Genomic DNA, 27,422 nt, shown 5'->3' with positions numbered 1-27,422 from the left:
TTGCCATTTTGTAAATTAACCCAATGAACCATCTGACTCTCTACTTTAAAGAAAAAAAGCCCTTTATGGGCCAGGGCGATGGCTCAGTGGTAGAGTACTCATCTAGCCTATGCAAGGCCCTGAGTTCAAACCCCTGTATCACCCCAACAAACAAGCACAAAGAGCCTGGCACAGCAGTGGCATTTCTAGAACCTACTGTTATCACTTAAAGACGCAGATCTCTTAGAATCCTTGAGGATTTGATGTCAGGGATTAGAGATGACTGTGGAAAATCAAATGAAATACACATCAAAGAGTTTATTTGTTATTCCTGGCCTGGTTTCTGCAGGCCTGTATAACCCTAATGGACAGCAAAGAATCTGTTACTAAACACAAGGCTGCTGGATAGACAGAGTGGCCCCTGGACCCACACTGCTCTGGAACTGCCCCACATTGTGAGATGTGTCATGTTCTCAATTACACAATCAACTACTTACACTTGATTAACTTTACATTTTTGAAATAATGTAAAGCAAGCAATGATGCTATTTTATGAAAAACAACTGGAATATTAACTTCTTGCATTAGCCATACTAACCAGCCATACTAATTAGTTTTGCAGTAATATACCAGAGAGTTGGAAGTCCAAATATGGAGTCAATGAACATCTTCCAATTTTAATGCATAAGAAGTTTGACAGCAAGATTAAAATACTAAAACCATTGTTATTTTCAAGCCACGGGTGGATATCTACTCTAGTCAGCCACTTAGGAAGAAAATATTATCTTCTCATCAACAGTTAAATAATTTTGCTTATAGTGAACACCTATAATGAAGTCTTGCCACAAGAGTTCAGTATGTGTTGAATGAGTGAATTTAACACTGAACCAATCAAACCAGGAGAAAACTAATTGGTAAATGAATGATATTTTCTGAGGTCAAGACTAAACACATTGTGACCCCTGTGAAGACAGAGGAGACATCATCATCTTTTTCTGCTGTGTGCAGGTTTCCAACAAAAATATATTTAATGGAAATGTACTAAAAAGTTACCAATGAACTAAATCATATAAATTATGCAAGGTTAAACTTTATAACTTTAATTATACAATCATTTTTTGAAACACATCTCCCCTGGAAAAAAGTTAATATTTTTAAAGAGAAGGACAACACAAAATGAAGAATGACAAAAATGTCGATACATATTTCCTGAGGAAAATAATTAGCTTTCCATCGGTTACTGAGTTTTTCTTACAGAAATGTGACTGTCTGTGTTCCTACCCTTTTCCTTTCTGCTCTGTGACTTTCATAGGCTTCACCCTTTGGATCAGACACTTGGCTAAATGCATGAGCATATGATAGGATGGTAAGTCTTTTTAAAAAATATATGTATTTATTATTGTAAGTGTGCATGCATGCACACCGTGGTGTATGTGTGGAGGTCAGTGCACATCTTGGAGTCAGTTTTCACCATATGGGTTCTGGCAAGTGCCTTTTCCCATGGCACCATCATGCTGGCCTAAAAAGCCTTATGGTGAGAGGAACTTCGTCTCTTAACAGAGAATACTGAAGACCTGATTCAGTTCTGATCATCTACTTTTTTTCATCTTAGAGAGCATCTTTCCTCATACCATTACTAGTTAGGATTATAATTTCCACCAACCATTCACCATGTCCCAAAGGATTGTTTGTATACTTTAAATGTTAAAAATTCCGGAAGTCTTTCTGTTGAGAGCTTTCAAGGAATACCTTCTCCTGCACACACATTGACGAGAGGCGTTTGAGACCCACATGACTGCAGGACTTGCTTTGGGTGCCATGTCGGCGTGCAGGAGCAGGCCTATCCCTAGCTAGACCAGTGGCTCAGGCTGCCCTGTAGGAAGCTGGAAATGGCTCCACAACGTGAGAATTGTGGTTGTCAAAATGCCTGGAAATTTAGACTATCCTATTTTCTATTTTCTTAAGCAGAAGATAATTTCTGACCCAATTCAATTGAAGATGCATGAAACAAATCCATAATAACAAAAATGATAATGGAGTCAGTGAGGAACCCTAGAAGGGAGTTTTGGTATGGCTCACTGCCATGTGCAGTGGGAGCTGGGGACCAGCTGGCAAAGCCATCAGAGCAGCAGCAGAGAGGGGTGCCCCCATGACAGACGTGAAGGGAAGAGCTCTCATCAAATGCTGGTAATATTGCCTGGTATTCAACTGGAAAATGAGGCAAATCAGTAAGCTGATTTTTCTCACTGGGAAAAAAAAAAAAACAAAAACAGTGAGAAACCTACAAATGAGTTGGTCATTATATTCAGAAAGCTCAGCCAAATATTTCAACTTGGACACATGAACATTTGCTCCTTTGTGGGGCAGACCTGTCAGTTTCTCAAAGGTCTTGGGTCTGTAGGGATGAGCGTTCTGTTTACCTTTCCCAGGGATACACATTGGCAGATGCCTCCCCCTCACTTACAGGAGGGAACTGTGAAACCAGAAGGCACTCCCACACACCAGAGAGAACATGTGACTGCCATGTTAAGGATACAACAAAAAGTGGGAGAAGATTCCAGGTGAATGACTTGAGCTGGGAAGCCGAGGCCAGAATTAACCAAGTTGATCTTTGTGGTGACAATCCAAGCCATTATTGTAACTAGAAACACAATACACTTACCTTATGCTATTCTGTCTTATTCTCTTCTAGATGAAGCAGTTGAGTGGTAAAGCATAGAGAAAGAGTGAAATTGAGGGAGGAAGAAAGCGGGCCAGAGAGATGCCTCAGCAGAGGAGGTCACTAGTTGCTCTTGTAGAGAGAAGAGAGCTTTTTGGAGGACCAACTATACCATGATATATTAAACTGAGCCATACTATTGCTTTCTGAAGTTACTTCATGTTGTGTGTGTGTGTGTGTGTGTGTGTGTGTGTGTGTGTGTGCACGCCCACACCCCCCCACATGTGCACACATGCACACACTTTCCAAAGGACAATGAGAGCTCAAAAAATGAGGAGCTCCTTCGAAGGCTGTGCTTAGCCACCAGAAACCTGCCACAGAATTACTATTAAGCATTCCCTCAGGCTGTTTATGAAAATGGGCTGCAGAGGTACACTCAGGCTCCGAGTTTCCACTGGGAGCTAATGGACCAGAAGCCACACATACTAGCATATTTTCCCAGTACCAGGTGGGTGCATAGACTTTGATCCAATTATGTTGAGCACCATCACTGAACCACCCCAAGGCCATTGAAAGTGACACTATTCCAAGCACTCAGAGAACAGCCCGAGTGTGTACACAATTCTTTTTCTTTTGATTAATCAATCGGGAGAGAAGAAAAAAATAATCCCTATTGATAACAGCAGCAATTTCTGGCGGTCTTACTACGCTACTGTCTCCCAAATGCTTGCCTGTCTGGCTGATTTTCTTTCCTATTTCGGTGGCAATGATTTTACCACATTCAGCAGGGAGTGAAGGAGCCTCCAGGGCCTCCCTGTGTGCCAATGGAAGATGCCATTGCCTGAACTGAATCTGCCAGTGGGACTGGGCATGATGGCTCACCCACCCAACTCTTGCCCAGAAACAATGACAACAAAAATTACTTGAAGACTAACACCTTCGATTCAGCCTCAGACCAAAGAACTTTATTTCTTGTTTTCATTTTTCTTAAGCTAAAATGTTATTGGAAACAACATTTCCTCAACTAGCTGCTTCAGGACGATATATTGTATTATGAAGCTCCATACACGTTGAAGGTTTCTGACATCCGGACAGGACAAAGCAAGTCCTCCACTTTTGTCCTTTCGACTCTGCCATCTGAAGCCATTTTCTTCCCTTCTCCAGCATCAGTTCCAGGCTGTTGGGTGGAAGGAGCCATAAGAAAGTGCATGAGACGTGAAAACTACAGACATGGACCGCCTTGGACTCGGAGGCTGCAGGTGGCGCCGAGCTAGCCAGGTTCTTACTTCTGCCTCAGCCATCCTCGCTGGGGTCAGCAACACCAGGTGGGCCAGGCCTCGACAGAAGGAGGAAGGCCGTACAATGGGTCCCCTTGAAACATGCGACTACCCCCAAAAAAAAAAAAAAAAAAAAAAAAAGGTGCATCGAGAACCAAGTCCCTGTGCGTTCTTTCTCACAGCTGTGGGCAGAGGAATCCTCCCTTTGGTATTAAATAACAGTTCTTTTAAAAAAGCTTTTTTAGAAATAAAGCAAACTCATGGTTGGACTGGAAAGGCTAGCCATCCCAGGTGAGTTGTCCACGGAAATCAGTCTCATCCCTAGTCATAAATAAATAATCTCTTTCCCGGTCTGACTTCCCTGCCAGGATCAATATCTCTTAACATCTTACTTATTTTATTACTGCTTTTGGTTTTCTGGGACTGATTGAAAGTTGCTCAGAGGAAATCTTTGGTTTTGCTTAAGTGTCCGTGACATTTAATCATGACTTTCCTTGCAGTTTAATTCCAGCCGGTCAATCAGTTAATCCACTTCGATGGATTCCGGGCTCTCGGTTATTGGCTTACACTCATTGGGCATTCGCTGGTGGCGGCTCAGCTGCGTGGCCTGCGTGAAGCTTCTTTCACACCTCTCACACCTGGTGGAGGCAAGAGAGAAAATTGAGACCGGGGAGTGGGGGCGGCGGCGCGGGGGGGGGGGGTGCCCTTCGGGGTGATGGGCTTCCTCTCATCCCAACTAATCAGAACAGACACTCCAAAGTGGCTTCAGATCTGACTGGCTCAAGAGGTTTAATTGGTAGCTCCTTCCCAGGCCCGGATGCCTGGGATGGTACAAAGCCCGTCTGATGCAGAACAGAGGGACCTGTCAATAGGCAGGGGGAAGGTGATTTCTCCAGAGAGCCCTGTGCGGCTACAGCTCTGATCACTGTCAGTTCAAATAGATAAAGAACAAAAAGAGATTTTTAGGAATGAGCTTTCAGAGCAGCAGCTCTGCTGCAGTTTTCGGCTCTGTAACCCCAAAGAGAAATTGATGACAAATAGAATTTCACCCCGCTGCTAATTTAAACCCCAGAATTCTACTCCCCTCGGCAACCCCAGCCAGAAAGCTGATCATCTCGGAATTTGGAAACACGCGGAAGCGATGCCTTAGTTTCCAGAGATTATGGGGATGGGGGTTGGGATAGAGGTAGGGGATGGAGGTAGGGGTTGGGAGTCGGAGGTATAGGTGGCTGGTTTTTTGGGATAGGGATAGGGGATGGAGGTAAGGGTTGGGAGTTGGGGCGGGGGGAGGGAGAAGGACCAGGTAGGTATAGGAGGCTGGATTTTTGCAAATGCTAATTACAACATCACAGTCAAAGCAAATTTAGGGTTAAAATAATTTCTAAAATTAGTGTTTGCCATGGTAGAAATTTCTGGGAACCAGGGTGCTGGGGTGTTTTAAGAGACTCAACTATAGAGGGAATACAGTATACAGTGTACATGTGGGCGAGGTTATCTGAGAGCAGGAAACAAGGATCTCTCTTCCCTAAAAGAAGGCTGTAACCCAGAGAACCTGGGCCAGGCCCTATCTGTGGCTCCCATTCCTAACTATGTTCACAAACACACACAGACTTGTACACACACACACACACACACACACATACACACACACACATACACACTTCCATGGCAGCAACCTGAGCTACCTCAAGCATGATCAGACTGGGCAGCCACACTGGCCATCCATTTACCACGACCTCCTCAAACCTTTGAAGGAAAAGACATTCAAGAGGAGTGTCAATGCCTGCCTTCTGAAGTCACCAGCTCTCAGAACCCTATGCTAGTGGAGCAGAGGAACAATCAACCCGGAGAGAAGCCTCCTGTCCTGCCACAGACGAGGAAGCCACATATCCCATTATCTGATGAGCATTATTCTTTCCCTTCTCTTCAGGAACTTGTGTACAGAATTAGCTAGTGAAATAGGGCTCAGCCATCCACTTTGGAGATTCTCACATGCCTGGGAATGCTGGGAAACTGGAGGTTGGTGACATGCTTTAAAGCAGTGCATCTCAACCTTCCTAACACTGGGACCCTTTCATACAGCTCCTCAGGTTGTGGTGTTCCCCAACCATAAGATTATTTTTAATTGCTACTCCATAACTGAAATTTTGCTACTGTTATGAATCATAATGTAAATACTTCTGGAAACAGAGGTTTGCCAAAAAGGGTCGCAGCCCACAGGTTGAGAACCGCCGCTTCCAAGTTTCCAGGCTCCTGCGCCAATTGAGTGTGTCAGGATGAAGAAGTTGTGTTTCTTTGATTGTCTTTCAAGGAATATTTTTAGCAGCCTGCCCCACTGTTAAAAACTGCACGGTGATCTTGACAAATGTATAATGTCAGCTTTAATGTATCCGACCCATCAGCTCAATGAAAATAACTCAGAAGTATTGATCACCTAATGATTTTTGGTGTATTCATTAACGTCCATGAGCAGCTCATCCCCTCTCCCGAGCTACCAGAGTGCTGATGACACGTCTCGAACTGCTGATTGTTTATTAGAAAACTGATTAGTTACTGGATTAGTGTGTTCAAATATACTACCTTTCACTACTTGACAAACTTTCAAATTATTATATTTCTTTTTTTAATTTTGAAGCTGTAGGATCAATTTCAAAGAGAGAGAGAGAGAGAGAGAGAGAGAGAGAGAGAGAGAGAAAAGGTTGAACAATTGTGAGGGATGACAATTTACCTGGCTGTACCCTTGCCCTCCTTGTCCTGTATATTAAAAATGTGAAGAATTCACACGCAGGAAGCCTGGTGCTTTACATAAGGCTGAAGTCTACATCTCTATGTGATACTCAAATGCCCATGCTGGATGACCACAGCAAGAGAAGAATCACCTTCTTCTCACGTGTTTGCTTGAATGTCTCAGTGAGATTCATATACATTGAGCAATCTGTTATCATTGTCAGAAAATTCTCCCCATCTATGATGCCTAAGAAGACCACTCTTGCAAAGACCGTGTCCAGTCCCATCTTCTTACCAAACAGAAGGAAACACAACAGACAGATGTGGGGAAATCACTTGAATTTAGATCCTGTTCCTAGCAATTGTCTCCTATTGGCAAACATGGGTTATTAGATATACTAACTATGACGTTTAAGAATGATAAGGATTTGTATATTTGAGGAAGTAAAGACATGTAGGTAGAAGACTATCTTTTTAAAAAATAAGACTAGGGTATCAGTTTTATATCCATTACCTTAAACTCCAGATAAGAAATCTCTACAAAATATTTTCACAGTTTTATGGAACTCATCAGAAAGACCTACTCCATCATGTACCTTGGTTCTGGGAGGTCAGAGCAGGGCTTCAGCTCAGCTGGCATTTAACCCTGAATTGCAATCTTGTGCCTTCCCTTGGCATGGGCACTGATGTCACAGCCTTGAAGGGGACATCACGGACACAGGCATGTGGAAAGTCTTCCAAATGCTTCAGCAAACACAAAGTCCCCAACTTCCTACAGGTATGAGAGTCTGAATTAGCTTTGATTTCCCTTTTTAGTTTGACATCCTTCTTCTGTAACTGCAGGGGCTGATTGGACAGTGTGAACTGAAACATCACAAAATGATGTAAAGTTCTACTACACAAAAAACCTGCAAGAATATTTCTGTGCATCTGCCACATGCTGTAAAATACTTGAACTGGACCAAACTATCTAGGGCTTTGTACATGATAAATGCTTGGTGTGTCTTTTCAGATTTGCTTTGAGTATTGTCTATGTCTAGCTTAAATATTGGACATACTTTGGAATTTTCTTTTGTTTCTTTATTCTGAGCCAAACTCCCTTTACTGAAGGCGAAAATATCATGGTGAATATTTTCCCTGGCTTCTAAAAAAACGGTAGAGGGGATCTCCTACAGTGAGTCCTGGCCTGCTCACACAGCTTCTCAGGTCGAATAGATCCCCTTCCCTAAACCTTATGAGAGCAAATTTAGCACAAGCCAAGGAGAAATGAGTCCTCATTGCTAGCCCTCCAACATCTCTACCAACTACCCTTCCTGCAGTACAGTGACTAGCTATTGCTACTAAAAGACATGATCTCTTGCATCTGTCCCTTGTTTCCCATGGCATCAGTCTCATATAGCAAACTAAACTCCAAAGCCTTTGGTGCAGTCTGTTTGTTTGTTTTCTTGTGGGTTGCTTTACCTTAGAGATCCCACGTCTTCCACCTCCATGAGCTGTTGACAGGCTCAGGGTCTACCTAGAACTTAAGACATAGGTTCTTCCAGGGAGATTTCAGCTAATCAGATGTGAGGCAAAGCCTGCAGGACTTCTAGCTCCACAATGCCACTGCTTATCTGGCTGCCTTGGGAGGCCAACATTCTTTGTGTCCTTCCAGCCAAGTTCTGAGCAGCAGAGGTAAGGATGTTAAAAGAGCTTTCCCTGACCCAACACCTGGAGATTTTGAGAAGAATCAAAATCCATGGGTCAAGGAGACAGTTTGGCGATGGGGCCACTTGGGTCACTACTTGGAAGTTGCCTTGGGCGTTCAGTTTAGGTTTGTGCATCTTTACAAGATTCTTTTCAGCCTCTGCAATGTTGTTTAAGCCAATGCCCATTAGTTGAAGTAGTAAAATTAACTGTAGTGGGGAAACAATTTTTATTGACTAATCTGCAACAAAGAGTTTTTTAATGTTTGTTTTATAAGCTTGTAAAAGGATATCTTCATAATATTTACAAATGTCCATGGGTTGGATATCCATGGGCTGGGCTAGAAGATTCTCAAACTTCCTTGCAATAATAGAATCCCAAAAGATCTTGTGTACACTAAAGGATTTAGCTTTCCATTTCCTAGAAGATGTTTAAATTTTGCAGCTTCAAAATAAGCATACACACATCTCTCCTCTGGACATATATATTTGATCATTTTAAATGCCTCAAATATGAGAACATACGGCTATTTTGCTAAAAATAAGAAGAAAACGGCCAGAGACAACGTTATCCAACAACCTGGTTGCTTTATGATCTTTTGTTCAGTTGTTTTTTTCCAGATGAAAGCAGGCACGAACGAAACAATACCATTGGAAAGGAGGGCAAACACGACACTAAAACATTTCAAATATTAATCTGATGAATTAAAGTTAAGTTAAGATGGCAGCTCTATTGGAAACATGACAAAAACAGGATGTTAAAGAAAAAAATTGAGTGGAATCAACGAGGTTACACATAAGTAACACCTTAACATTAATAGAAATCTATTTCCCATCTTGACCCTGAAACCGCTTCAATTAATTACTAAAATCTATTTACACCGCAACAGGATACAAATCGATCTGATGGCTGGCACTGAATCCATTTGGCTGCCCTCTCTAATATGAGGGACCAATGGGGTCCTCGATCCTCCCAAACTCTCAAAAGGGCTTAGTTACCTTTTATCTCCAGAACAGTGATTCAGACAGACTCTGTATCTGATACAGACAACATCCACCAGGCAGGTCACAAACACCCAAGACAGGGACTTTTACAGATAGGGACAAGCCAACTGGCCCCTCAGAAAGGTGGCCTCTTCTGACTATTGCAGCCTACAAGGGTAGAGCTTGGTTGGTATATCGCAAGGTTGATTGTAGGTACCATCCTGTCCCACTTAGGCCAAAGACTTTATATGGTAAACAAGCACACAGACGAGAATAATCACAGTTTTTACTATGAATATAACCAACTAAACCATTAAGGAGCATAATTTACAATGATAAAGTGGCTGGAAAGATGGCCCAGCAGCTTGCCACCGATCCTGACAACCTGAATTTGAGCCTCAGGACCCACCTGGAAGAAGGAGGGAACCAATGCTTCCAAGTTGTCTTCTGATCTCTACACATATGCCATCCAGACACACACACACACACACACACACACACACACACACACACACACACAAATAATTAATCAATTAATTAAGAATTTTTAAAGGAATGATAGGTAGAGGTAAACCCAGACCAACAGGTCACTGTTACCATGAGCTGTACCCAGCCTTAGGATGGGCACAGAATGGGAAACTACTTGGCTGACTCTGAGCAAGGAGTTTAGTCTCCTACCAACAGAATCATTTCCTGTCCTGCTTTAGATGAATAAGGCTAGACATCTATGTTTTTTAATTTTCTTTCCCAAGTAGGGAAAGCCAGCACAGCAAATGAGTAGAAATGTAAAGGCACAGAGGGAAAAGAATTCATCAGGTCAACTGTTCTGAGACCAGCAGCCTGATGTGTGCAGGTTCCAAGTCTCTCCCTGCCATTTGAACTACTGGAAACAGCCTTTTCTCCCTTGTATGTCTGGCAAACTCCTGCTGATCCTTTCATATACATGTTAAACATTGTATCCCACACAGACCTGATGATTACATTTCTCTGATACTCCTCAACTAAGTACATACATGTCTTGTCATACTTTTCATCATTTGTTATAATGTTGATTGATTGGACTTCCCCTTAGAGTGTGAGGTCTTCAAAGTCAAGATGGGAAGAGGTTGAGTCTCATTCACTTTTGTATCCCTTTGTGCCTAGCAGGATGACCAATGCAAAAGCAGGCATTTGTTCTTATTGAATGAACACATATGGATGGGTGGGTGGATGGATGGATGGGTGGATGGATGGATGGATGGATGGATGGATGGATGGATGGGTGGATGGATGGATGGATGGATGGATGGATGGATGGATGGGTGGGTGGATGGATGGATGGATGGATGGATGGATGGATGGATGGATGGATGGGCCATTATACATAGTTCAAATATCTGCTGCTTTGATGAATGGACTGTATGTTGAAACAAAATCTTGCTCAAATGCCCTTACCCACAATCTCTGTATACTGCAAAAGAAAGTCAATATGCCCTTTGTTTTTGTTTTAATTTTTATCAACCTGATGAAATAAGAAGTAACACTCATTAGAATTCTAAAGGGTTCATATTCTCCAAAAGGATTACTCAAGCATCCTAAAGTATGACTACCTTTCTCATGGTTAGGGGAGCTTGCTGATGGCCATGAGATCCCAGGACTCCTAAATAGAGTACAGATCCACAGGAAGACTACTAAAGTTAGTCACTTATACCTTCTTTCTTTACCGATGAGAAAACAGGCCTCAGAAGATCATCTCATGTCTGAGATTGCAAACCTTGAGCCAGGACCAGTGTATCGCTTTCCTGACTTCATTTGCCAAATGTCAGTCATGAAACCCAAGAGAGTCGCTTACAGCATGGACACCAACCTTATAAGTAGCCCTTCTCCACCAGCTGGGCTGAGCTGGGAAAGGCGTGTCCGTGTATCGGCCAGCACCCAAGAACGATGAGAAAAAGAGGGTGGACAGCTGGCTGCGACTTACTTGAAGGGCTTTTCTCCAGTGTGGGTCCGGATGTGGTTGTTGAGAGTAGTGGCCCCAGCAAAGGCGCGACCACAGTAGCCACACTTGAAAGGTCTGTCACTGGAGTGGGTAACCACGTGGTTCCTCAGTTCCGACGGCTGGGAAAAGGACTGGGAGCAGTGGCCACACTGGTAGGGTCTGCAACAAACAGAGAGTGACTGGTCATGGTGTCCTGTGTCGGTCAGCACTGGGGAGGAAGGGGATGAGTTTAGAGCGCTGGCCTCTGAGTTCTTCCCTTTGTTGCCACAGGGACAAAATTCACAGAGCTGGTGAGACACATCACAGAAGAGCATTCCCTTCCTGTATTAATCATCCTGTTTCAAGAATGGCTTATTTGCTTGTCTTGGTCTCCTCACCAGCAAATACCGGCGTATTTTTGTAAGCTTTATAGGCATACGCATGGGATTAATTAAGGCAAACAGTATAAAAGAAAATACATAATTGTCTTTTATAGTTCCATAGTATCCTTTCCTTTTCAAAGTGCTTTAAAATCAATTATCTAGTTTAATCTTTACAGTAATCCTCTGAGTGGGGCATGGAAAGCCGTTGCTATTTTCATGGTTTTGGCACAGACAACTGAGGACAAACTGTCCTTAAAGGATATGAGACGTCGATGCCAAGGTCATCATAGGGTGTTTGAACCTTATTCCAAGTGTTAGGGAAATATGGGCATATGGCCAAGTTGCATGCACACTTTAATAAACGCTAAACTGCCTTGGGGTCTACCTAAGATGAACCCAGACCTGCCAGATGGGTCTTTTTGAAAAAGAAATCCTGACTTTTCACGTATCCCATTTATCCAGAGTCCTGTTTTTCTGTTTTTTTGTTTTGTTTTTTTTGTTGTTGTTGTTGTTGTTGTTGATGTTATTTTACTGTGTTGAGTGTCTGCATGTATGTAACCACATGTGCATCTGATGCTCATGGAGTTCAGAAGAGGGTGTCAGATCTCCTGGAACTGGAATTACAGATGGTTGTGAGCTGCTGTGTGGGTTCTGAGAACCAAACCCAGGTCCTCTGCAAGAACAGCAAGTGCTCTAAACCACTGAGCCATCTCTCCGGCCCTGTGAGTCTTGTTCTTGAATCTTACCTCCTCTGCTGAATCTAGTTGCAAGGAATGATTGATGGCAGCAAGAAATGACAAATGTCACTGTGTTTTCAGGAAGGTGACTGTGATGCAAAAGCCAATGGGAGGAAGCTGGGACAAATACCTGATAATTAGCAAGATTATCAGCGCACACACTTCTCAGCTCATGAGAAGTAAATCAATCTCGGGTTTTCATAAAATAGATTAAATTTCCGTCAGAAGTTCTTCTGCCTACTTAAGCAGAATCCAGTGAGTGATAGGAAACCTGAGGAGTTGTCCCTATTCAAAGCTTCTTCAAATCATCTCCTGACAGGGCTCTAATTTGTTTATCAAATTTTTTTTTTCAGGAAATTAATAGTCTGCCTTGAAGGATCCTCACTGCACTCACTAAGTAAGCCCTGGTTTGCTGCGCAGATGTTGTTGGCTGCATTTAGGAAGCCAATGGCAAAGGCAGATTTAATTGCTCTGCCATTAGCAAATACAGAAACTCCAATGTCCAGACACCAAACTGAAGTGTTGGGAGACAATGGTGACCGAGCATGTACAACAATTCAATTAAGTGCAAAATAAAGTGTACCCTCTCATTTGTCAACTGAAGTGCTTAATTGCGGCTACTTGCCTCACTGAACACAAATACTATTATTTTCCCAAGGCTTCAGCACACTGAGCACTGATTGTAGAATTTTTTAGCTTGATTAATAGTCCAGCATTGGTCAATAACTCAATACTATACAATTTTAATTACTTACATTTAGAAATCTATCTAACTGCTCTCAAACAGGTTTCAAAGAAATACATAAGAGCCCTTGGAAAGGGGTTTATCAAGCTTGATAAATTGCACATGCATTTTATTATAATTATAAAATAATGCTTTGAAGGCCGTTAAAATTGCCTGCTGAGGAAAATATCCTCCTGGCAAATCTATTCTTGGCAGTAAATGTTGACCTTAAAAAGAGTTCTCAAAAAATAGTTCTCTGGGGATGAAATTTTTTATATGCTATTGAGGATCATAAACAAAATAATATATTAATATATGCTATATTCACTGACAATTGATTTTTCTAATAGTGAAGGGACCATTAACATTTATTAGCCTCTGGTTATCTATTTTTAATAGCTATCACTATAAACAATAAGCCACTAAATAAAACCAATTAATCTTCTCCTTTTTTTTCCTAACCCTTCTGTCAAAAGTTGGGGTGATTTATTTCCTGCAGTCAGAAGTCAACCTGTCCTTTTTGTGCTGATAGTCACTGTGGCAGAGATTCACAGAGCAGATTTGAAAGGCTGATGTCGAATTCTGTCATCAAGGGAAGATGGTTGAACCGAAGAGCATCATTTCTGCCCAGAACCAGCCACAGAGTATTTGCTAGGGATCCATTGGTTTGTGTGAACTGTCTTTAAAAGTTATCACTTAAGATGTGTGTGTGTGTGTGTGTGTGTGTGTGTGTGTGTGTGTGTGTGTGTGTAGTTAGAGTTTTCCTGCCTGGCCCAGTCAGGACAAATCTCTCTTACCCGCCAGTCCCACAGTCGCTCAGACCCAACCAAGAAAGCACACAGAAACTTACATTGTTTAGAAACTGTATGGCTGTGGCAGGCTTTTTGTTATCTGCTTCTTCTATCTTAAATTAACCCATTTCTGTTAGTCTATACTTTGCCACATGGCGTGTGGCTTATCAGTGTCTTTACATGTTGCTTTTCATGGTGGTGGCTAGCGGTGTCTCCCCAGCCTTCTACTTCCCAGAATTCTCTTCTCTCTTGTCCCGCCTATACTTCCTGCCTGGCCACTGGCCAATCAGAACTTTATTTACACAGAGCGATATCCACAGCATGTGTGTGTGTGTGTGTGTGTGTGTGAGAGAGAGAGAGAGAGAGAGAGAGAGAGAGAGAGAGAGAGAGAGAGAGAGAGAGAGAGAGATGAGTCTAGACAAGCACCTGTGGTTGGCTGCCATCAATTCTCTGGAGCTGGAGCTACAGTCATTTGCCAGATATCCAATATGGGTGCTGGGAACCAAACTTGGGGTCCTCTGGAAGAGCAAGCACTCTCACCCACTGAACCACTTCCCCAGCCACTATGACTCAGCTTTAGAAACTACGTGGAACACACCTTGGCCAAACGGAAGTGCCTGGAATAGAAACGGTGAGTTCAACTTCAAACTCTGGTTCTAGACAGCTATGGGATGTTGGCAGGTCCCTCAACTTCACTGGCCTCTCTCTTCACATTCACTTAGAAAGGGGATTAATTCACCAGGGTGCTCTTTCATATACCATCATGTTTTCCTCCTACCTTAGGGAAAATGACCAACGTCCCCCAAAGATGCTTGCCAATCACAGCATCACCAATGCGATGCCGCCTTGCATGAGGGTTGTAGCTAGCTCCCTGCACATGGAAGACTCCCACTTTTCCTCCCTGGCCCTCTCCCTCTCTCTGTGTGTATATACTCTAAAACGTGGACAATCTTAATGCTTTGGTAAAAACTTGAGGATTTGGAATAACAAGAAAATCTTGTATCAAAATGTAGGCACAAACCCTATATTTAATAAATTTCACAAAACAAAATCATATCCTTTTATTTTTAGGTACTGTACAGTGACTTCAGAGCATTTACTGACATCCATCTTGGCAGACCCTAATTCTACTCATATGAGGATTTGGATCTTAAGTGAGCTCTTGTTATTGTAACAGTCTCTAACAGCTTAGAAATGTATAGAAAGTGTAGGAGTCAAAAGGATAAAAGTTGGGCCTGGGCTCCACAGGAAGACCTTGTCTCAAATAAAAATAAACAAACAATACCAAAGAAGCTGGGAGTGGTGGCACACACCTTCACTAGATAGACAGAAGCAGGCAGATCGATGTGAGGTCCAGGCCAATCTGTTCTACATGGCGAGTTCCAAGATATCCAAAGAAAACAAAAAATCCAAAGAAAGTACATAGTTAGTCGTTGATGGTCTTTTAAGCCTTGTGTTCTTCTATTTTCAGATTTTCCTTTAAAAAATGACTAAATGAGGACAGACCCGGCATTACAGGCCTGTAAACACTACTTCTTGTCAGACTGATACAGGAAGATCGTAAGTTCAAGATCAGCCTCTGCTATAGAACAAGTTCAAGACCAGCCTGGTCAACTTACTGAGAGGCTGTCTTAAAAAACAGTAAAATGGCCAAGAATATCAGACAGGCTCTTGTTCAATCCCCAGTACTTATGAAGGAGGGAGAAAATGATCAAAAAGTAATTTTAAAAGTGATTGTAGTTTAGATATAAATATGGATATAGGAATACATTAAAATAGAAACATACTTTCTAGGGAAAGAATCTCAGGAAATTACAATTTATTTTGGAACAACTGGCCACAGGAGATTATATTATGGGTGTATATTTCTAAAGCCATATTTAAGTTATTCCAGAGAAACTTCAGAACACAGAGTAAGTTGCCATTACCAACATTTCCCTTAAATTTTTGGAAGGGGGTTGTGTATATGTGTGCATGTGGTAGCCTGAGGTCAACCATGGGTGCTGTTCTCAGGAGCCATCCATCTTTTCTTCTTTGAGGCAGCCTGCCACTGGTACCCAAGCCTCACTAAGGCAAGGCTTCAATCTTTGCCTCCCTAACACTGAGATAATAGCGTGTGCCACAAGACCCAGCTTTTTACATGGGTGGTGATGATGGAGCTCAGGTCCTCATGCTTGCCAAACTCCAGCACCTCCATTAATTTCCCAAAGCCTGGCAAAGTTAAAGTTATCAAACTCTTGGATAGACTCTATTTTAACTCTAAAATTGCATCTCCGTTTGTTGTATTATACCAGAAAAGCACATGTGAATAGACATCCATGGGTGTTGTGCTCCACTGGGTCCAGGATCTGACATCATTGCATTTGGGAAGCACATTTCAAAAGCACTTGGTTCTCCCAACTCATCATGCACATACAGCCTCCCGTCATTTTCAAAGCAAACCCAGAAGGATAGCATCTCACAGTGCACAGCTCTGTGGGGCTGGGGGGCTGGGTGTGACCTAAAGCCGGGAGGTCAAGAGTGGAGATTGTCTAAGGCTGCACGAACTAATACAGAGCCGATAGGCTATGAGGAGCAGCTGAGCATTTCACTAGTGCATTATTTTGCTTCATGTGGCTAATTCCAACACAGGAAAACTCGAGCTTTGTGAAAAACCAGAAAGTGCTACATACACATTTATAAAATAACTGAAAAGGACAACGTGTGGGTGGATTTACTTAACATAAATCAACACTGGTGGACTTTTAAGTAGAAAGAAAACAGTGAGACCATTCCGTTCATCTCCTGACTTTCTCTCTGTCACTGGTAGCTACTCTGCCAAAGATTACGCCAGTAAAATGTGCAATTCATTTGCTTTGAGTCTGTAATTGGTTTGGTGTACATAGGAAAAGGATGAAACATTTAACAAGATTAAGGGTGGTTTGGTTTAAAATTATTAATCCTCCTTTGATTTTCCTTTTATAGCATGAGAAACCTCTAGGATAAAAGTTGTTCACTTGGGGCTACATCCTCTCCTTGCTCCATGACAGGCAATCTAAGCTCAAGTCTCACAAAACTGGAGAGGGGCCCTGCCTAAGTCACTGCCAGCCATGTGGAGGCAGAGAGAATAGCCGGGAAAGTGTTCGAAGTGTACGACCAAAGAGTCCACAGACCACTGGAAAGGAGAAAGATGGCCTGGCAAGGGGCAGAATACAAGAACATGACACCCTCTGAGACACTGTGGTGGTGATGTCCAGGCTCCTCCCACAAGGCACAGCCTTTGTAACTCATTTTCCCATCTAGCACCATCCTTTCCCATTATAGTCAATGTTGCTTAAACACAATTGTGAGCAGCTGATGGCGTACCCAGGGGATAAAGGGAGACATTCTCCAATGGGGCACCAACAATCAAAAGAAAAAAAAAGGTGTAAAGAAAGAGAGACAGAAAAAAAGAAAGAGTGGTATAAAATAAAGATACACACTATAAATACATTTTCTGTGAAAACAAGAACGTTCAGGAAATAATCAACTGTGATCAAAGGCTTCGCTCACCCATTCCTGGAGTCCCCTCCCTCCCAACCTTATTGAGAGTTTCTGCAGCAGGAAAACAAAAACAAAAACAAAAATAGAAACAAACAAACAAAAAAACCCAGAAGAGAAAGGGGATGAGAACCTCCTGGTCCCAGCAACAGTAAGCCAAGTTGCCCTGGCTCGGGCAATACACATACAGAAACTCAAATGCTTACAAACTGTGTAAATAGAATCTAGGTTGGTTGACATTCCAACAACTGCTTACCTGTGGATCACCCACAGACGTGGGGAGGAGTTGGTAGCCTGAGAAAAGGAAGAAGATGTGGGGAATCTGTTGGCTTCATATCAACAGAATGAAATCGAGAGAGCGAGCAATCCATGGCTCTTAGACCTTCATGGATCTTTTTTATCCTTTGCTCTGACTCTTTGCCAGATCAAACTAATTTTTCCCCTGCATTCACTATGCGTGAGTCAGAGATGAAAAATGATGCCAACACCACTGGGTAGCCACAGACCTCCTCTTTACACTTTTGGATGGTACCCCACGTGAAAAGGATCACAGATATGGAGCATATATTTTCTTTGATGAAGATTCAAATGTCTGACATTTCATAGCTAAATACTCTGCAGACTGAAAAAATCATTTGGACCATGGATGCAGGGGCCTGTTCCAAATTTGGACCTGTTTACCTTCTTACTTTGTTGTCTGGCCTCTGTTCCTAGTGAGATTTTCCCTTAGAGTTTTCCAGGAGAGGGAAAATGGTTTCTGTTGAACTATTTTACTGTTCAGTCGGCCCTCCCTATATGTGGGTCTCTAATCAACAGAGATAGAAAACTACTCCAAAAAAGTAATGTGCCTGCATGGAATACATGTAGACTTTCTTGACAGCAGTCCTAAACAATACAGAATACAAATTATTTACACGATATTTACAACCGTTTAGGATATTATTATGATTGATTTAAAGATAATTTAACGTATACAGGAGCATCTGCATAGGTCATCTGCAAATGCCACATCTTTTAATGAAAGGAACTTGAGCATAGATTTTGATATTGGTAGGGGTTCTGCACAGGTATCAGGGCCATTTGGCTATGGATGAGTGGGTACAACCCGCCCAAGACAAGTGTCCAGCGTGAAGCTAGTCACCAAAGAATATATGCCTATTTAGCAGAGCTGTGCCTCCACACACATAACAGGTAAGTTTCCAATGTCAGCAACCATCAGGAACAAATGTGATATCCACATCACGTTTAGGGAGCTCTGGATACTTCTCCTATGTAGCTTTTCCTTGTGTGGTTAGAGATTGTTTGAGAGCATCTCCCTGTCTCCAAAGTCTAAGGGTAAAAATAAATTATTCATCTTGCATGAAATTAGTAGACAAAATGACTAGGCATTTCCCTCTATTTCATCTCCAAAGTCATCTCAGATTGATGATGTAATTCAACCCCCCCCCATGGTTACTAAGAAACATTGCACTGTATTACGGTGTCCTTAAAAAGTCTCCCTTTCTTCAAGTCATGGCTCTTAACTGTAGCTTATTAATTAATGATGTCAACTACCTCTCATGTTTTCACCAACAAAGCACAGGGATGAATCAAAAACCCTCTTCCTAAGTAATATGGTCACTCTGATCATTAGCCTTGATCATAAACACCTATTACATCACCTCATCTGAGACTTTCCCCCACCACTTCTGGGTGCTAAGTCACATGAACCTATCAGGATCTAGCACAGAAGGGGGCTCATACCACCTAGGGATTTACCAGGCACACTAAATTTGCTTACAATCCTCAATGGCCTTAACAATCTCCCTGGGAGGTATTTTGTGCATGTAATTGTTTAGATAGTTTTCATAGATGTATTAAATTATACTGCTGGTATTTTACAGGACAAACTTTAGAGAGACCTAAACCATACACACAATTTTCTGGGTATAACTCGGGTTACACCAAACAGGCTGTTGTTAGTGTCTATTTACCATAAAATATCTCCATCGCTTTTGTGATATTGCACATAAAATCATATCACACACAATGATCCAGAAACCTTGACCTGTTTTTTTAATCTTACTGTGCACTATTAGTTAGTGTGATTACGATAGTGCTTTGCAAATAATACACCCATACACCTGAACTCACTTTTTATAAGAAGACTTTAAATGTATCTTTGGTCTTGAAAGGATGTGTAAACTGAGAAAGATACATGTTGGAGCTATATGTATGCCTGCAAACTTTTAAGAAAAGCCTTTCTGCATGGGAGAGAAATAGAAAAGGTTCCAATTTTTATAGTTCACCTCCACAGCACAAGTGTGTTGCTGATCACCTAGACACAGATGTCTTAGCCCTAAAGTAAACGTTTCCATATTGATTAGTTACAGGAATGCTTGAGGCTAAGCAATGAGTCCCTAGAATGGCACAAACAAAAATGTGTACAGATGTAATGTGTACACATACCCCGAAGCGAAGATTAGAATATGCCTGCCCCTTCTCCCATGCTTCCACCCCTTGTCCTTTACTGGCATCTCCCATGCATGCTGCTGTGTGCTGCAGACCAAAGAGGAAGAGTTGAGTGTACACATTATGAGGCAAACAGTCGTGTGTCTTGCTTTGTTACGGTTCATGAGTGGCAAAATTAAGAAAATAATTCAGGAATCCTGCTTCCAAATGTCCAATCCCTGCCCTTAAAAAATTATTTTTGACTTTTATATTCGAGGTGAATTTTTTCTAGGCTAGTCTTAGATATTTTGGTTTTAATTAAGTTCTCATAGGATGGGAAGGCGAGATAAAACACAGGCAGCCTTCTTATTGAATTAATTTGATCTTTGTCTTTTATGCCCCCGCTATCGAGACTGTCAAATAAACCAGTTTTGATTCATAAATAATAGTTCCATTATATCTACTGGGCCACTCGTCAGAGTACCTGAAATTTTAATTCACTTGTTCAGCTAAATTTCATCCTCAGTTCATGGCCATAAAATTCCGTATTGACAAACTTTCAAGCCAACTTTGACTCTGAGGTATCTAGTCAACATTTTTCTTCTGTGTGGATATTAGTTTATTGAATAAGTGGCATCTGTTTTCCTGCGTATCACTAGCCGAGTGGGTATTTCCTTTTGACAGGTCTGCAGGATTTATGGGTTTGCATGCTCTGAAGAAAAATAGTACTAAGCAAAAAATTCCAATTCATTACCTCTTAGTACTTAATTAAGATCATACTCACGGCACACTGGAGGTGAACTCTGAAATGGCTGTGACAGCCGTCCGGCAGCCAGCTATATTATCTTTGGAAGACAGAGGGGATTCTGATTATCCTGACCTCATTTTCCACCCCTGATATTCATAAACGTTCCTTCTCTTTTGCTCCCTTTTAGACTTGGACGTCACTGTTTGGAGAGTGAGCGCAGATGCCTCTCAGAGGCCACCAACCTGTCTGTGCAGCCTTCACAGACGATGGAGGCACCGCTGAGGCCTGCCACAACTCTGAGACCTTCCAGCCTGCAGGCAGGCGTCTCTAAGCAGCAGTGGCTTTCCCCCAAGGTGCTGCAGGAAGGCAAGCCCTGGGCCTCACCTGTCCGGGTTCTGTGTGCATACGTGCATCTGCAGGAGGATTCGCTGTGTGAAAGTCTTAAAGCACTGGCCGCACTTCCAAAGGTGCCAGTCGCTGAACTCGGAGTGCAGCTGACTGGTGGAGGTTGGGCTGGCCAGGACCCGCTGATTCTTCACGTTGATTTGATTAAATCCTGCCTCGATGGGCCCAGATTTATCCAAGAGGGTGAAATTCCTGCTGCAGGGAGTCTGGGGGAACACCACTGAGCGCTGCTGGCCGGAGGGAGAAAGCTTACTGCTTTTGTTGAAAGGCTGCAGGGCGTCTTGTCGGCACATGGCTTCCATGACTGTGGAAGGGACGTTCACTAGAACAGCAAGAGTTCAAGAAGGTCAGTTTCCCCAGCCGTTAAGTAAATGCAATAACACATACTTCAAAACATCCCTGGCAAACAAACACGTGAAAGCCCAAATTAGCATAATAAGATCATTCGAGGGGAAAACCCGGCTTATCAAAAATTAATAATACAGCCAATGCCAGTTTATTAAGCAACTAGTCTATGCTCAGTGCTGTTCGTGTATGACTTTAGCCTTCCACATCACACAGTTATGACCTGAGATATATGAGACTGCACACCGCACCCTGCTTAAGACCTTCAGATGTGAGAAACACAGGGTGAGCTGGGGGGTGCCCAGAAATGGTGGATCCCACTGCATTAGGTACAGAGCACCAAGGCCTCCCTCCAGGCCTTTCCAGAACAAGATAGGTATTAGCCATGGAGCTGACTGAAGAGCTAAGAGGAGGAGAGCTAGCTACCTAGATTCAGGAGAGCCTGGCAGCTGAGGGGATAGAAGGAGACAGGCTGCCCCAGTAGGTGGGGGATTCTGGCCACTATGGGAATAGTGTTGGGGAAGAGGAGACATGACAGATCTCAGAGTTCCTTAAATTTACTTTTAAAATGATTTTAAGGCCCAGATAATAGACAAAGGCTGGTTTTGAATAGAGGAGGATAAATCCACTCAGGTTTCAGGAAGGGCTTGAGAGAGGCATGGACAGATGGATAGAAGAAGGGGGTACCAACAGCTGTGGTGCTTGAAGCTGAAGCCTTGAAATCAGGAAGCCTAGGCTCCTGCCTGGACTCCAGCTTTTATTAAAGATGGTGATCTTATCGACCCTCTGTGCCCTCTTTCCCCAGAGGTAAAATAAGGACAGCGGTAGCAACACTTCTAAAAATAATAGGCACATGGCTTGGTGATTGAGATGGCCTAGATTCGAACTCCACTATTTCTGAGCACAATGACTGTGGGAAAGCTGCAACATCCAAGCCTACGATGTAGTCCTTGGGCAAACATGAAGTGGTCACTCTGAGGATTGGGTGAGATAATGCATCGATGGCTTTAGGAAAGAGACCAACATCCGGTAGCAATGGCGCTCTGGGGCCTGGTGTCCTTATCTTTCAGGCTCCTTTCAGGAGGCTAAGCTGTGATGTCAAAGAGTTCATCACAGGCCCCGAAGTCAAGAGCAGTCACTATTCTTTGGGTTGTAGGAAGAGACAAGATTAGAATGAGGGAGATGGCCCTTGCTGGGTAATAGAGTGGAAGAGAAGGAAGACATTTCAAATAAAAGGCTTCTTTATGGGAGAAATCTAAATCCTTGAAGTTCATTCTTCTTTTAAAATTTTTGTTCTATTTTGTTTTTGACAGGGTATCATTCAGTAGCCTGGGCTGGCCTTGAACTCACAGTGATCTGCCTGCCTTGGCCTCTCAGCTATGAGGATTTCAGGTGTAAGCCACCACTCCTGGTTTCTGTTATCAATACCTTACAGTGTTAACAATATTGATCCAGTATTAACTGGTCATTCCATGGGTCTAAAGGTGACTAGCATCTATGCAAAAGGTTTAAACTTTTTTTAAAAAAATAACTACTATGTCAAGAAATCTATCATTATCGGTCATTTCAGGAGTCAAAGAGATTAACAATTATACAGTAGTCAGGAGATTAAGATGAGTGGTGGTATATGCTCTCTGATATATATCCCTGCACATGGTGGGAGGAGGGTGTGGCAGGTGGATCTCTGTAAGTTCTAGGCCTGCCTGATCTACATAACAAGTTCCAGGCCAACCAGGGAAACACAGGGAAAGACCTCGTCAAAAAAAGAAAAAAAATGCAAAATTTTGAAGATGATTACCAAAAAGATTGGTGAGGGCAAGAAACAAAACCATGTATGCTATAGTTATCGATATGAGTATTGACCACTGCGGCGGGAAACACCCTGGGAGCTTGCTTGTCCTCAGCACAGCCAGAGCTAAGCTTCCTTCACAACATGAGCATCCTCGACTCACAAAGACAGCAGTAGAGGTGTGGGAACCAGGAAGCTCTGGAAGGAGATAGGTGGATCCTACGTGTGGGTACAAGTGTGTCACCTGAGTTTCTTCCACAGAATCACATGACCAACAACTCTAACACAGTAAACAGTCCTGTCTACAGTAACTGAAGCATACCTCATCTCATCCCAGGGAGGAAAGACACGCACCTGGAGCATCATTCACTGGCTCCTCAGCTGTAGCTTCACAGAGGATTTTTAAAGATCACACGAGTCTCTCAGATGGGCCTGAGGTGAGGTCAGGGCTGAGAATCATTGAACTAAGCTGACCCTCCCTCATTACAGGTGGAAAAACAGTAGCCCACCAGGACCCAGTGGCTTGCTTGGCATGACATATCTGTTAAGGACAGACCTAAGCTACAAGCTCTAGCTTTCTAAGTTCCAGAGAACATCATTTTTGCTTCATAGCTATAACCTCTCTGCTCACTAATGGTGTTTCAAGTACAGAAAGGCCACCTTATGGGTAGTACAGTGCTTTGTATGTGTTCCATATACATCAAACTATACATGTTACATATATGCATATGCCTGTGTTCAAATTATGTGTAGTCTATTTTATATATAAAAGTCATGTATCATTTGACCTTCTGAGGCAAAAATCAATATGGAGTTTGCAGACTTCTTTTTAGACTTAAAAAAAAGTCTTTGTGTTACATCTTAAGCAGACTCTAAAAGATAAGGGGAAATGCTCTGCCATTGTTTTTAATAAAAAGTAAAAACAGGAGTACTGTCAGAGGTCAGGTGGAGCCCATTTGTTTGGCATTTTCATCACTAATGCAGGAAGGGCAGAGCACAGAGAAGCCATGAGTCTCCGGGTAAGAGTGTGCTGTCGCTGGCCAGGATACTTGGAAGAATGCAAAGAGGAGGAGGATGGGATGAAGGGGCTGTAGCTATGTAGAAGAGCTGTGAAACAGGCCCAAGCTTTATAGAGAAAGAGCAAATTCATAGGCCAATGAATTTTTATATTTAATGGTCAATGTCAAGGGAAAATCAAATCTATATCTCTAAAAGTTTGCATAATAATCAGAGATATATGTATCTGGTTGAATATAGTGTAATAAGCAGCATTTGAGTAGTAAAAATGAAGATGACTGAAATAATATTATTTTCCACTTATTACTTTATTTTTCGAGATATCATAACACAAATCTAAAATGCTTCCTGGCTGTAGGTGGCAAACACACTCCCTATTCTGTCCTATGGGTGGTCTTCCATTGTGTTTATAAAATAATTCAGTCTTACTAAATGAAACTGAGCAGATGATTTACAAGACAGGGGGAATGAAACTTGTTCACAAAAGCGATCGTATTTGAAGTCTAGCTGTTTCATGGAGTCCTACACACTTCTACAGACCCCTCAAAGTCTACATGTTTGTCTTGAAAAGAGAACGTTTTAGAACATCCTTCCGAATGCCAGACTCACTGGCCACACCAATGAAAAACACTAACAAGAAAACGTATCAGCAGGGGACTGGGTTAAATCGCAAACACTATCTCATGGAAATCCAAGAGAGGCGATTTAGATGAGGCCTGAAGATCGCAGCTAAATAACCTAACAAGAAACTAAGTGGTTTCTGCATTCGAGGACACTGAGCTAGAGAGTCCCCTCAGTCTATGAAGACAAAGATGCAGAGAGGGGGTGCCTGGAGCCAAGCAAAGACATCAACCCATCCATCTGGATAGCTAAAACACAGGGGTGGGGGGGGGAGATTCAGTATCCATAAAATCAAGTCTTACTTCACCTCACCAGCAAAATACTGAGCATCTACTACATACTGACTGGTGGGCATGTAGGGGGACAGGAAAGCTCACTGCCCCTCCCTCCTGCTGTGACATTTTGACAGATAGGAAGGTGGGATTTTTACAGGCATTGACTTGGCTTCAATTCTTAAGTTCTACTAATTGGGTCGTTACAATGGTAAGGCATTGACATCCAGAGTTAGAGCAAGAAAATATGCTCATTCTAGAAGTGAGAAAGCACAGGGCTGTAAGAAAGAAGGGGAGCTGGAGAGATGGCTCAGGGGTTAGGAGCACTGACTGCTCTTCCAGAGGACCCAGGTTCAAATCCCAGCACCCACATGGCAGTTCACAACTGTCCGTAACTCCAGTTCCAGAGGAACTAACACCTTCACACGAATGAACATAAAATAAAAGTTAAATAAATTATTTTTGAAAGAAAGAAAGAAAGAAAGAAAGAAAGAAAGGAAGGAAGGAAGAAAGAAAGAAAGAAAGAAAGAAGGGATGCCAGGAAGCTGGTCTCTGAGTCCTGAAGGGACACATTTGAGGATGCGGAGGGGAGGAAGGGACAGCGAAGGACCTGGTACGGTGGCGGCAGCAGTCCATGTTGTGTGACTGGGAAGGAACTGAGCTCTACAGGAACGGAAAATGTGTCAACATGGCAAAAAAGGGGCCAGATGTGAGGCTGCACCTGAGGCTGGAGAGAAAGATGGGTACTGCCTGCCCCTGTGGGAATTGGGCTGGGCTACCGGGCAGCCAGGGGTCTACAGCCCACTAAGCACAGCTTAGCAAGGCTAAGCTCTTGGGGTCTTGGGGAGACTAATATCTTAGTTTAGTTTGGTTTTGGGTTTGAAGCTGGGTCTCATTAGACAGTCCTGGCTGGCCTGGAACTTGTGACCATCCTGCCTCTGCCTCCTGAGTGTGGGGATTACAGACATGTGCCACCACACCCAGCTGGATTCTAATGAAAACATCCAGGTGTGTGGATATCACTCAGTTGGCAGAGTGCTTGCCTAGCATAATCAAATCCCTAGATTCAATTCCCAACCCCCGTAAAACTAGGATGGTGGCACACGTCTGTAAACCCAGTCCTGGGAGGTGAATGCAGCAGGGTCAGAAGTTCAAGGTCATCCCCGGCTACATAGCAAGTTTAGACAGCTAGGGCTACTCAAGACCCTATCTGAAAATAAATTCATCAGTATGTGAGTTGGAGACTATGTGGGGCTCTGAGCAGTCCATACTAAAGAACTACTTATTTAACGGAAGAGCCCTTGCAAGCCTAAAAGAGTTTTGAACCAGAGCTGGAGGGGACCAGATGTTTGCTTTAGGGTATCATCAATCCACGTTGACCAGTGTGTACCATATGCTGATAGTACATTTGCAAAAAGCAGACAGGGAGCCAAACATGGTGGTGCACACCTATAATGCCAGTTACTTGGGAAGGCGAAGCAAGAAGATCAGTAACTTAAAGCCAATGAAGGCTTTCTTGGAAAAGTGGAGACAGGGGAGAAGGTTGGATGGAGAACAGACGAAAATCAGAGAAAGAGTGGGAGAATGTACTTAGATGCCTGAAGAGAATACAATTATATTCCTGGAAGAATAGCTAGGAATTTGTCAACATCCCTCATTATCTCTTGGCTAGAGATTTGTATACCTATAATACTTTTCAGACTTTGATCTAGAATCCCAAACTATCTGTTGATAAAAACAAGTGGATAAACTGGAATTAAAAAAGCAAACAAGTGAGATTTCACTGTGGCTGTGAGGCCATCAAAGAGGTCGCTTCACAGTGCAGCCCTAAGTGGACTATGTAACCCTGGTCAGGACGGTGGCGACAGAGATGAGGATGCATGAGGAACACACACACACACACGGGACCTGGAGATAGAGTGTGAGGGTGATGTGTCACGGTTTCTTTCTAGCACAATCAGATGGCTGGAAGAGAGCCCTGTTAAACTGGGGGGAGAGACAGATTGGGGGAAAGAGCATAACAGCTTCAATCTCAACACACTAGCGTCCTGTGCGGGGTGGATGTGAAGCGTGTTGAGGAGACCACTGCTTAGCAAGGCTGGGAGTCACCTAAGTCTAGGTTGAAAATATAGACTGCCCCCAAAAGAAAATACAGACCCAAAGGACCTGGAAAACAGAGTCTGGAAGAGAGATTTGGGGGATCTGTGTGGAGACCTCTTAGCCTTTAGGCGGAGATCGAGTGTGGAGTTCTGTGGTGGAGAGTGTTACTGGGGAGTCTTTGGAGGATCAACATGCATTAGAGAGGGAGTGACTCTCTAATGATAGGAGCAGCTGAGGAGCTCTGGGGCTGGAGTGTTTTCAGAGCCATCCTCT

At 42.9% G+C, this 27,422-nt stretch overlaps 1 protein-coding gene across 1 annotated transcript in view; it reads right to left on the bottom strand.

Annotated features, from left to right (window-relative positions):
- Positions 1 to 3,624: 3,624 nt before the first annotated feature.
- Positions 3,625 to 27,422, bottom strand: part of Prdm6 (PR/SET domain 6) — a 103,992-nt gene continuing 80,194 nt past the window's right edge. Inside the window, exons 5-7 of the mRNA XM_036205277.1 lie at positions 20,985 to 21,327; positions 11,272 to 11,448; positions 3,625 to 4,553 (exon numbers count right to left, since the gene is read on the bottom strand). Of these exons, the coding sequence (XP_036061170.1) occupies positions 4,439 to 4,553; positions 11,272 to 11,448; positions 20,985 to 21,327 (635 nt within the window). The 3' untranslated portion in view covers positions 3,625 to 4,438. The remainder of the gene's footprint in view (positions 4,554 to 11,271; positions 11,449 to 20,984; positions 21,328 to 27,422) is intronic.

This window comes from Onychomys torridus, chromosome 13, assembly GCF_903995425.1.
Source record: "Onychomys torridus chromosome 13, mOncTor1.1, whole genome shotgun sequence".
NCBI lineage: Eukaryota > Metazoa > Chordata > Mammalia > Rodentia > Cricetidae > Onychomys > Onychomys torridus.
The sequence above is the reverse complement of the archived record's forward strand: the minus strand, read 5'-3'. Positions and strand labels throughout refer to the sequence as shown.